The 12,422-nt window shown below is 36.4% G+C and overlaps 1 protein-coding gene across 1 annotated transcript in view; it reads right to left on the bottom strand.

The window, feature by feature from the left end:
* LOC124537545 (dynein axonemal heavy chain 10) overlaps positions 1 to 12,422 on the bottom strand; it is a 65,612-nt gene that overhangs the window by 3,491 nt on the left and 49,699 nt on the right. Inside the window, exons 70-85 of the mRNA XM_047114419.1 lie at positions 11,851 to 12,369; positions 11,593 to 11,740; positions 10,511 to 10,646; positions 9,955 to 10,109; positions 8,313 to 8,531; positions 8,068 to 8,232; positions 7,280 to 7,388; positions 6,658 to 6,821; positions 5,714 to 5,809; positions 4,367 to 4,545; positions 3,675 to 3,834; positions 3,193 to 3,394; positions 2,863 to 3,005; positions 2,522 to 2,680; positions 2,260 to 2,431; positions 73 to 204 (exon numbers count right to left, since the gene is read on the bottom strand). Coding sequence (XP_046970375.1) covers positions 73 to 204; positions 2,260 to 2,431; positions 2,522 to 2,680; positions 2,863 to 3,005; positions 3,193 to 3,394; positions 3,675 to 3,834; positions 4,367 to 4,545; positions 5,714 to 5,809; positions 6,658 to 6,821; positions 7,280 to 7,388; positions 8,068 to 8,232; positions 8,313 to 8,531; positions 9,955 to 10,109; positions 10,511 to 10,646; positions 11,593 to 11,740; positions 11,851 to 12,369 — 2,858 coding nt within the window. The remainder of the gene's footprint in view (positions 1 to 72; positions 205 to 2,259; positions 2,432 to 2,521; positions 2,681 to 2,862; positions 3,006 to 3,192; positions 3,395 to 3,674; positions 3,835 to 4,366; positions 4,546 to 5,713; positions 5,810 to 6,657; positions 6,822 to 7,279; positions 7,389 to 8,067; positions 8,233 to 8,312; positions 8,532 to 9,954; positions 10,110 to 10,510; positions 10,647 to 11,592; positions 11,741 to 11,850; positions 12,370 to 12,422) is intronic.

Raw genomic sequence — 12,422 nt, 5'->3', positions numbered from 1 at the left:
CTGCAAACGGCGGGAATCGGCTTTGTTATATGCTATGTTAAGATTTATATTTTTGAATAGCTTAGGACTCACTGGTCTGCGGCTGCAGCTCGATGAGATGTGACCACATTTCACGAACCGCTTGACTGAAGTAGCCGATCTCTGCATTCGGATGCAAACCGAATACTTCCGGGGTGTTTGCAAGTGGCAGCACATCGATAAAATCTGGTAGAAAATATATCAGACTGACTGATTAAGAAATTGTGGTATAAATTATGTCTGAGTAAAAAATATTTAATACAAGCTTTCTGTTAGTTATCTTTCCATCTCGTTCAGATAAATTAGTCGGTGTTGCTCTTGTAACTAAATTAAAAAGTGATGTATAATATAATCAGACTACACAATCCACGTCCCATTTAGCATCTAAACATTTTAATTATTTCTTTATTCAGGTCGTTGTTATAAAGAAAAAAGTATCTAAAGCAGATATCAAATAAGCTTGTATTTGCGAATCGGATGTAGGATTTGAAGTCTACTAAGAATACTATCAGTTCTACAAATACACACATCAACACTGTCTAGGGATATTTTGAATTAACTCAATTATTTCAAAATTTATTAAAGATAACATGCAACATGTTTATATTTCTATAAAGCCCATTTATCTAACTATACTTCAGAATAAAAAATAAACTATATTATTTTGCGTAAACAATTTTACCCTTAAATAAAGAAAAAACGTAAAATAATGGTAAAACTAACAATTAATGTTTGTCTCAAGAAAATGTGAAAAATCTAGAAAAGTTATTGTTTTTAACAGTCATATGAAAAATCAGAAGTCTGTAAAACTACCCAGGACATTTAAAAACGGTCCTGCAACAATTTTCATACTTTGGATTAAGTTATCCAAGACTTGCTGCGGTATATTGTCCCAGGTCCGACTAAGATGCAAACAAGTGGCTCATCCGTCGCAATATTTGCACGGAAATTCCTCAAAGCCCTTCTTTGGAGTATGTCCCACGCGTGCTCTATGGGGTTTAGGTCAGGTGATTGTGCGGGACAGCCTAAGAACGATACGTCTTGTTCTTACAACCATCTCGTTACCTCTCCCACTGTGTGCGGACAGGCGCTATCGTGCATGAGTGTGAAATCTTGGTCCATTTTTAGTCTATGGGGCTAAATTATTGGCACAGGCATCTCGTAACGGTATTTTTCGGCCGCCATGGTCTTTCTGATCCAAACGTGGACTGTTCTTTCACCAAGATGAATTCTCGCCCAAACCCTAATTGTGCCGCCGTGGTATGAATGGACTTTCTGCGGATGTTGCAGACGGCTATCATGACCAGGGATTCGCCAAACACGTACGCTACGTGTATCGGGATGGAAACCGAACCGGGACTCATCGGTAAACAGCACAACAGACCACTGGTTATCTTCCGAGAGCAAATTTACACGAAGCTATTCTAGTCGTCGCCCACGATTTCCTCGGCGTATTGCTGGAGAACGAAGCAGTCTGCGAGCATGAAGGTTAGCTTCATGCAGCCTTCTCCTTACAGTTTGGTCACTCACAAGCAACTGGTCCTTTGGCTGGAGCCTCTGAACCAATTGAAGTGCCGTAACATTTGTTTCTCTTTTCGCGGCAACTTGCAAATATGTGTCTTGTCGCTGATTGGTTATGCGCTTCCCACCTGGATATCTTTCAGTCACTTCACCAGTAGCACGGAAGCGTGACTATAACCTAGATATAACGTTTTGTTTTGTTCCAATGTCCTCAGCAATACTCCTTTGAGTAGCCACAGCTTGGAGCATGCCTCCTGCCCTTAGCATTTCTTCTCTCGTTAAATGGCACCACTGCATGATGTACATAATAGGTTTAACTAGAAATTAATCGATAACTTGTTATAAAACTTAAATTTGACACAAAAAAATATCTTAATATGTCTGTAGGTAAACGAAACCTTCGGCCATCGCCACCACTATGTCACGTAAAAATTTTTCAAATTCATATTTAGAATCGTCCAAGAAGGTTTACAAAATAGTCTTTCATCAAAAGATTTTAAAACTGACTATAATTTCTTGAGTTTTAGAATTTTATACAAAATATCCCTAGACGGTATTGATGTGTATATATATAAATAGTAGGTAGTATTCAGTACCAAAATTTTCGGTATTTTAATTACTAATTCAACCATTCCAATTCGTGGTTGAATTGGTTTAAAAATTGACGCACAAATTACCATTAATAAACTTGTATGATTCGTTATATTTATTTAAATTCACCAATGTATTCCTCTCTTTCTCCGTCCGGCGGTATCACGTAGTCGAAGGTAGCGTCGTGGTAGAAGTGAAAAGGCTGGAACTTATCGAACAGGAAGTCACCGAGGTACTCGTCCATGTAGGTTTTCACAACTCTTCTGTCAAAGTCGTCTATCACACGACCGCCGTACATCACCTGAAATTTATTATCGGTAAACATTTGTTACCAATTTGAATTGAAATTTTTGGGAGTACATTAACTGTGGTCACGACGGTCGCGACTTACTTCCCCAAACAAGTACTTGAGCGTGGCCCACGGCACGGGCCCACGGACTGCATGACAGCGTTCGAGGTAGCACTGCAGAATCTGCATACATACTACGAAATCCGATTCGCTGAAGTCATACGCAATGTTCCAACCAATCTTGTCGTATTTGCGGCGCTCCTGGAACATTCAATTTACAACCTCAATCTATTTCACTTTACATCTAGTTTTACAAATTAAACATTGATACTAAAATAAAATAAATTAACTTTAAAAATTATATAAGCCAAAGACAGTATTTTTGCAGCGATACTTATTAAGCAAACTCAGAAAAAAGAGAAAACTTATATAGGCCTGCCAACCTGAACGACAGCGTGGAAAAACGCAAGAACGTAAACTAGTTTTCTGAACTGCGGGTGGTCGCACTCCTCCAGCGCGTGAGTTCGCATTTTGAAGTATGTGTTACGCAAATTTAATTTCAGACCGTTTGGTGGTTCTGTTACAACTGGAAATAAATCAATAGCATTATTAATATGAGGAATATTTAAAGCGATGCTTTGATACCACAGTATTAAGCGGCTCAAAAGTTTGTATGTAACATTTTAGACAATACATGTTTCTAATAAATAAATAATAAAGTACATACTTTTCATATAATGTTTACATATTATTATAGTAGGTATATATTTTACCTTTAAGTGATCTTTGTAGTATACCAATAGGAAAGGTTGGCGTGGGATCGGTAGTCAACCAGAGTCGGTATTCGGGATGAGGCTTCGTCATCATTTCTAGTTGTTTCTCCAGTTCTCTCAGAAATGATACCAAGAGATGACAATTTTGCAAAATCAACCATTGACCATGAGAGATTGCCCCTTCTAGAAGAGACAGTGCGGCCTGAAAATATTTTTTACCTTAGATTAAGCCCACACTACAAATTCCGTATAAAGGTATTTGGTGCTAGTGCATATATTCTACCAATATTTGTTATTGAAACGTTGCAGTTTGGACGGGGAGTGAACCAGTGGATTACAGGTGCGAGCGAAACAACTATTAGTTCCGAAGTTTGGCTGCGCCAAACGCCAATTGTAGATTAAAAAAGGCTTTTGTTCATGTTACCACTAATTTGAATGAATGTTTAAACCTAACATTATAAAAAAAATAGCATTGTTCTCACCCCTTCCTGTCCTTGTCCGAGCGAGAGATACTTGAACTTGCCACCACCGAAACCACAGCGGTCTGCCAGCTTCATAAGGTCAGCTGTTGGGTCAGAACCGGGGCTGAGGATGAACACCACCGGCGTGTACGGCGTCGTTTGCTCGTAGATCATGTCAAGACTGTTTGTTGTTGTTATAAAAGTAAAGATAAAGTTTAAGCTGTAGTATAGTTTGGTAAATATGACAGAAACTATAGTAGCGGCACGCTATGATGGCCGTTTTGACGTTTGCACGCTCATGAAGTTTCTTTATATTTTTTTATTAAACCTTTTTAATCAGATACTAATTGCAACAAAAACTTGAATCAAATTACTTCGGCCATCGTATCTTGCCGCTAGTATAGTGGTAAATTTCATATTATTATTATTTATAAGCAGTTACATAAAAATCTAATTTAAAGTATTTCTCGCGTGTTGTAAAAGTTTTTCCTAAATGGTAATTAAAAAGAGAAAAATCACTATGTTAAAAGGATTGCGATAGGTTCCTGATTCTACTCATTTCATATCACAACTGGATCGTTGTGCTAGTTAAATAGGAAAAAAGCTAAAGGGCAACGATTACGTTTCGAATCGATTGTGATATTTGCCGTCGGAATGAGTTTTTGGGAGGTTTTGCAATAATAAGATTTATATTATCATATCTTCATTATGACCTGATAACTGGCGGTGTGATGTAGTCTTCGCCCATGGTGGTGGTGATGTAGTCAGTAAGCGCGCGGTAGATACGATCTACACGGAAGCAACGCAGTATCATCAGTAACTCAAATGGATTCAGCTTCTCACGGTATCCGTCCGGTATCTCTGACGATTCCGGTGTGTCACTGTCGAACCACTGCAAATAATTTTATTATAATTATGCGTATTATTTATTTAAGTGCAAGTGATAATTAGGAATTAAAAACATTAAATAACAAAATAGCAATAAGCTAAAAGGATAAGCTCTAAGGAAGGAAGTTTTTTTTATTGCAGCGAATGAAAACATTCCCTTGGGCTAAACTAAAATTGTTTTCATATCCAACTTTCACGAGAACAATAGAGTTAATACAAGCTTATATACCCTGTAGTAATAACATAGAGTCTGTAGAATTAATTAGTACGTAACCACTTAAAAGCAATTATGTAGCGATTTCTATATCCTATTTACTGGAGTATACCTTATACTAAAAGTTTATATATAATTTTGCATCGTGAACTCATAATAATAGTAGCGATTTTAAACAATAATATAATGATATAGGTACATTTCTTTCAAAAACACTTGCACGTACTTATCACCTAAGCAGGGCCGTATTTAGGGGAGGGGCAACTGCCCTGGGGCCTCCACATGAGAGGGGGCCACAGTTTTCAGCAAGTTAACAAATACTGAGATATAGTCAAATTATAATAATGTTACTATTTATATTTTAAAAGTTACCGATACAATTACGAAACAATTCATAGCTTACTGATTGAAATAAAAAAAACTAATTAATTCATAATAATATAATTATTAGGGTGTTCACGCTTCTGTTTGTCTAGGGCCCTCACTGCTTTGTGGCCCCGGGGCCTCCACACCTTTAAATCCGACTCTGCACCTAAGAGTCACCACTATACGAAGCTATGTGCTATAAAATAAAACACCTCTTACACCGTCAAATAACAATAATAAGGGCAATTTGGGACGACGGCCCTGCTCATGGCAATTCTACCGTCAAACGATAGTTCCCATTCATTTTGTTCGATTCATTCGAAATTTTAGTTTCAGGCCCAAGAATAGGTTTTGTCCGTAAGTTACTGGGTCTGTGTATGTTTGGCGGTCGAATAATAAATGACTGGGTGGTTAAAAGACGGGCCATATAAGGTTTGAAAATAAAACGTATGACTCACTCAGTCACTCAGGAGCATCGCTAGTAAGTACTAGCTCGTAAATGCTGCGGCACCATAAATGTTGAATAATGCACTTTGTTCATACCATTAACAAGATGTAGTAATATTCATTGTAAGTCTTGCGACGAACTTACCGCTTGCCACTTCTCAAGGCCCCTAGTTATATGGTCTGGTAATTCACCGAATGTCTCGGAGAAATCTGCACTTAGTTTCATAATGTCTTGCCAACCCTGTAACAATGTTTAGAAAATAAATTACCTTTCATAGCGCATTGCCTTAAGAGGAATATCATGCTTTAAAATCGAGCAATAGAAAAACGCAATTATTTGTTGACTTTTGGTAGTAGAATAATTAATTAATGGGGTTTGTTAGGCAGGTACCAGCCAGGAAGTATTAGTTATAAATAACAACAACAACAACAACAACAACAGCCTGTAAATTCCCACTGCTCGGCTAAAGGCCTCCTCTCCCTTTGAGGAGAAGGTTTGGAACATATTCCACCACGCTGTTCCAATGCGGGTTGGTGGAATGCACATGTGGCAGAATTTCTATGAAATTTGTCACATGCAGGTTTCCTCACGATGTTTTCCTTCACCGCTGAGCACGAAATGAATTATAGAGACAAATTAAGCACATGAATCAGCGGTGCTTGCCTGGGTTTGAACCCGCAATCATCGGTTAAGATGCACGCGTTCTAACCACTGGGCCATCTCGACTCCTAAATAATAAATAAATATATTTAGGAGAGTTATAAATAAATAAATAATAAATAAATATAGGACAACATCACGTACATTACTCTGATCCCGATGTAAGTAGCTTAAGCACTTGTGTTATGGTAAATCAGAAGTTACGATGGTACCACAAACACCCAGACCCAAGACAACATAGACAAACAAACGAATGAACTTTCTACATTTCGGCCGGGAATCGAACCCGGGACCTCGAAGTGGCGTACCCATAAAAATCGGTGTACACACTACTCGACCACGAAGGTCGTCATATATATTTATTTTGTTTCTGTATGTACGCTATTTTTGACGTAAGGAATTACAGGATTTCAGTGAATTGTAAGTACCTGAGATGGTATCCAAGGAGCTGGACAAGCTCTGGAGGCCTTTTCCAGGGAAATATTACCCTTAATGAAGAAATCCAATTCCATTTGACTAACGTTACCCTCGCTCTGTTCTAGCTTTATATCCATTTGGAAGGAGAACAGTAACTTGTGTCTTTCGAATATTCCTGTAAACATACCACTACTGAAGTAAGTAAAAATATTTTAAACAATCAACCGACAGAAATTACAAAATTACATTACAAAATTCAAAAAATAAAAAAATAATGTAATTTTTTATAGGACCATTGCGATCGTCAATTCTTAATTGAAGATTAAATGAACAAGTAATAAAAAAATAGCATATGATTTCTTTAGGTGTTTTATATTAAAAATTTAGCTAGTCTCGGTACCAAATAGTTCGAAAGTTCCAGGTTCTGCTGTAGTTAAATATAAATAAACTTCAGTATTTTGGGGAATATTATTCCATAAAAATTATGATGCTCAAATTTCTATTCCAACGCCGTTTAAACGCTCATATGTTAATTTCCATAAAATCCTAAGTGGATGGTTATGCAACCTGATCGTGTTTGAATTTTAACGCTGAGACGCTTGTTAATATTGTTACTTTATATTGCGTACGAACCTGTGCATCCGTAATCGTACACGTTTTTAGTCAACATATCGATAATGTTCTTTAAACGTTTCGCCAATATCACATTCGGCATCGCTTTACGCAACGAAAAGGAGAACACCTAGAAAGTAAGTGAAACTTGCAATAGTACTTGTAACCGTTTACTATTTAAACTTTGTTAGCTTATATTTAATTTTACAATCAAATTATATACATATAAATAAACAGTAACAATTTAATAATATATACTATAATATGCAATTAAAACTATACAACCTTCAGGAGAATAAATGTCATAATCAATGGAGCAAGAAAGTGGGAGATATTAGTTCTTTATTTAAATCTAGACAATTCACTCAGCACTCAGTAGCTGATTTGTGGGTAAAAATTAGAAAATAAACGAGAACTTATAACTTATAAATTGTAACTTTTTAAATTAAGATTTAACTTAGTAGTACTTTTCTTGTTTGTTACCATATATATTACTTGGTGGTACGGCTCTATGCAAGCCCGTCTGGGTAGGTACCAACCACTCATCAGTTATTCCACCGCCAAATAACAGTACTTACTCAGTATTGTTGTGTTCCGGTCTGAAGGGTGAGTGCGCCAGTGTAACTACAGGCACAAGGGACATAACATCTTAGTTACCAAGGTTGGTGGCACATTGATGATGTAGGGAATATTTAATATTTCTTACAGCTTCATTGTCTATGGGTGATGGTGACCATTTACCATGACGTGGCCTATAAGCTCGTCCGCCAACCTATACCCTAAAAAAAATATACTTATTCCTCACTTACATCAAGATACGAAGACAAGGAATACTGATACATGCTGTTGACGCTCGCCATGTCGGACAACACGAAGAAGAGTATAGAGCCACGCTTAGCGACCGGTCTGTAGCCGTCTCGCAATTTTTCAATATCTTTTGTAGTAGCTTCAGCTAATTGGAGTTTTTCCATCACCTATGTATGAAAAAGTAATTTAAATACAAGTAAATCAGAATGTATTACGGGAAATAATTGCCCTATTTGATATTACTCACTTCAGCGGCCTTGGACTTTGTATTCTCTAAGGTATTTACGAGCTCCACGTTATCCAGCATGTTGCCTGTGGAGGTGGCTAGTTCTCTGAGCAGTGAGTCCTCAAGTCCTGAGAGTAAACTCCTGTTGGCGCTGGTCTCAATGATGAGGCTCTCCCGTTGCTCCTCGAGATCGGCTCGTTCAGCGCGAACCACAACACTGAGCAGTTGGTCTTCTAAACCCTGGTGATAAATATAATTTATTTCGAAAGATGTTAAAATTTAGGGCAGGTGTACTATTTCGTGAGGTTTTCAAGCGTATAATATCATAGAAAAAGCCATCATCATTTCCAAGTGCCCACACCTTTTCTTAGTAAATAAATTTTTATAAATAAAAAAAAACCGCCTTCAAAAATGAACTAAAAAGAAAAAAATAATCAGTTACATCCATATCCAATTTACGATTTTTTAATCACCTCTCAAAGTCGGTGCCAACATTGCTAATATAGGTACATAATACATAATACATACATACAAAAACTAAATCTATTTATTCCATAGATGACACCATTAGACAAACCCTACTATCGATACAAATTAACTGATTTCAATATAGGAATTTATTTACTTTGTTGGCACCGACTTCAAAAGGTGATTAAAAAATCGTAAATTGGATATGGATGTAACTGATTATTTTTTTCTTTTTAGTTCATTTTTGAAGGCGGTTTTTTTTTATTTATAAAAATTTATTTAATGCTTTTCAGTGTTGTTTTGTTATTTATAATTACAATTGGTAGTGTTTGTCATTCACTTTATTATACTCAGTACATTTCGGCTTTCGACTCTAAACATAACTCAACGCTGTTTCAATACGATGTGGACTGCAACTCAAATTAAGCGTTACCTAAGTTACAATAGCCTAATGTGAACTGCTCATCGCCAATTAGACAATACCATTTTTTCCGATGCAATGCTGTTAATCATTGAGGAATTCTCCTGGTAATCCACCTTCAGCTAGACTTCATCATAGGCATGTTTACTAACATCAATTGCTTGACGACTATCTTAAAGAAATAGAACTAAACCCGTAAAATAGTTACTTACTAATAGGTTCTGGTTACCAGTTGTGGTCTTCATCATCAGTTCCACTTCATCAAATGTCACTTTTCGTGAGCATATGACTAAGGTACTTCGAATAAAACCAAAATCACTATAGGTGTGCCTATAAAATTTGAGGAGTTCCCTCGATTTATCCAGGATCCCATCATCAGATCCTGATCTCCTGACAATGGGACCACCTGTATAACATGCCCTTTCAAACAAAAAAAGAATTGTCAAAATCGGCCCAGCCATCTTCGAGTAATTCGGTAACATACATAAAAAAAAAAAAAAAAAAAAAAAAAAAAAAGGCCCCGACGAATTGAGAACCTCCTCCTTTTTTTGAAGTCGGTTAAAAATCGCTTAATAAAATAAGACTTAAATATTGATAAAAAATATTGAAACTTTGATATTATTATTGTAATTTTGATGCACCTTAAAAGATTTTTTCCTTTCATTTTAATTAAACAATCTTATTTTAGGTGGATATATTAGTGTTGGTACCAATTACACTTCCTAGGAAATTATCGTTCATTTAAATCTTAGGCAGCAAAATATATATCCTTACTTGCACAGTGACAGTATAATTGATGACAACTGCCTTAGCGTAGGCGGCCGGGTTAAACTGTGGATTGGCCAGTTTGGTAGTGAGGTACATGCGGAAGTTGGGGTCATAGTCAACTTCCGAGCTGCCCAGCATCACGAACGTGCGACCGCCTTCGACTACACGATAATATCAATATTATAAATATTTATTTTATTAAACATTAAATAGTAAATAATATAGCCACACATATTGATATGTGATGTTATAGGTGAAAATAAAATGATAAATATTGACTTAAAATAACGTTTAATGTTTTGTAAATGTTGTGAACATTTTGATATATGTATATGTCGGCGAATGTTACGATGTCTATGTTTTTCTTAATTAGTATTAAAAATGTATATCGTTAATTTTAGATAAAAAAAATTTGTTGGACATTATACTCTAAAATTAAAAAAAGACGGACAATTCAAATTGTAATTTATATTCTTGTAACTGTATTCATTGTATACGTAAAACAAAAAGTAAAAACAGTAATAATAGAGGTAGAAATCGTAAGATTCCATAAAACACTTGCCTTTGATATTCTTTTCCAAGACGTTATCCACGACCGGATCAATATACTCGTTAACGTCTTGGAATAACACTGGCATTCCGTACTTAATAGCCATCTCCAAGTGACGGAGAAACTGTGGATCGTTGAAAGACAGCACCTATCAGTGGAAAATTTTGTAATGAGAATTAACTTTAATAGTTTAAGTAATAAACTGTCAAAACAGTAATCTAAATCTTGTATTCTAGTATTTCGATGGCAAATAATTAATTAAGAAGTCAATAACAGTGGACCCCCGTAATTTGAATAAAGAGTTGCAGGGCAGTGTCTATCGAATTTGTCGGATTATAAAGTACTGCTTAAGATCCTCTATAGTCCGGGTGTTTTATAAAAAACTACCTTGTAATCCGTTTAATTACATAATCCGTCTAAATACATATGCTATAATATATTCTATATCCAGCTAGCTATCACGTATGGTCAAGTTCAAATAAGTTATAGGAATCAAAATAAAAAAAGGTCGAGAATAATAGCAGTGGCGCACAAGTTGTAACCTGCTCAATCATACATTGTCTACATTTGCGAAGACAAAAATATACTCAATAGTAATAGATATATCGGATAACAGAGGATGCCGGATTAGCCAGGGGCCGGATTATCGGGACCACTGTAATTATTTTCATTGTATGGATGTATCTTGAGAATGGGAGTATTTAGACGTATTAATATATAATTAACCTAAAATTGCATAAATTAAAGCCCTAGTTTCTAGTTACAATGGGTAGTTTCTTTTCATGGACAGCCTTGATCAAACCTTCTAAGCTATACAACAACAACAACAACAGCCTGTAAATTCCCACTGCTGGCTAAAGGCCTCCTCTCCCTTTTTGAGGAGAAGGTTTGGAATATATTCCACCACGCTGTTCCAATGCGGGTTGATGGAATACACATGTGGCAGAATTTCTATGAAATTTGTCACATGCAGGTTTCCTCACGATGTTTTCCTTCACACTTTCTAACCACTGGGCCATCTTGACATCGAGACGACATCAGCTATACTCAAACATATGTATATTTTTAATAGATTATTCTAGGATAAATTTTACTTTGAGATTATTCTTAGTCTCCTTCCTCTTGATCCAGGTAAGAGCTTGAGTCTGAGGGTCGATACAGAGAGGAAATCGAGAAGCTCTCGTGGTTAGGATTCCATTTTGTACTGATAATTCATCTGGAGGCAAGCCTTCGGAATTCCAACTGAGAATATTTAAAAATATGTTATTACAAAATTAAAACCTAAAATGATTACTACTTCTAAAGAATACAAATTACTCCAATACTGATTCTTATTCTATATTTAAACTTACCCACTAATTTCAACTTCATTTGTCAAATTTCTTTCAACCGTAAAAGGGGTAGTAAGCGGAATTCCCTTTTCGAGAACATCTCCCATCCAGTCCTCATACAACATTGTCTGCCTGAAGGAGAAGGAGAACGGCCCGGCGTAGGAAAGGAAAGAGGACGCCAACAGGCAATTGCCAATAAGTCTAGATTGTTCCACGTATAAAGCAGCTAAATCTTCTGTCCATCGCTTTTGTTCACTCGACAAACCCGACATGAGTTTGTCCGCAGCGACCAATCTACGCATCATAATATCGGTTTCTTCTTGCAGCTCCTGTCGTCTTAACATAGCAGTTTCGTATCTGTTGTTTAGCCCGTCTAAAGTTCGCTGCAGCCGATCAATCTCTCGGTTCAGGGACGCTAAATAGTTGCAAGCTTCAGTATATTCCCTTTCCAATGACTCTACTTTATCCTTTTTAGGTTTTACTTCCTTGTATACAGCACAGTAGCCAAGTACTGCTATTACAAATTTTAAGAGGCCATACCTAAAAGTGCAGATACGTACATTATAAACAATATAGAAATTAAATTGGTCCAG

The sequence above is a fragment of the Vanessa cardui genome, chromosome 18, assembly GCF_905220365.1.
Source record: "Vanessa cardui chromosome 18, ilVanCard2.1, whole genome shotgun sequence".
NCBI classification, from domain to species: Eukaryota; Metazoa; Arthropoda; class Insecta; order Lepidoptera; family Nymphalidae; genus Vanessa; species Vanessa cardui.
The sequence above is the reverse complement of the archived record's forward strand: the minus strand, read 5'-3'. Positions and strand labels throughout refer to the sequence as shown.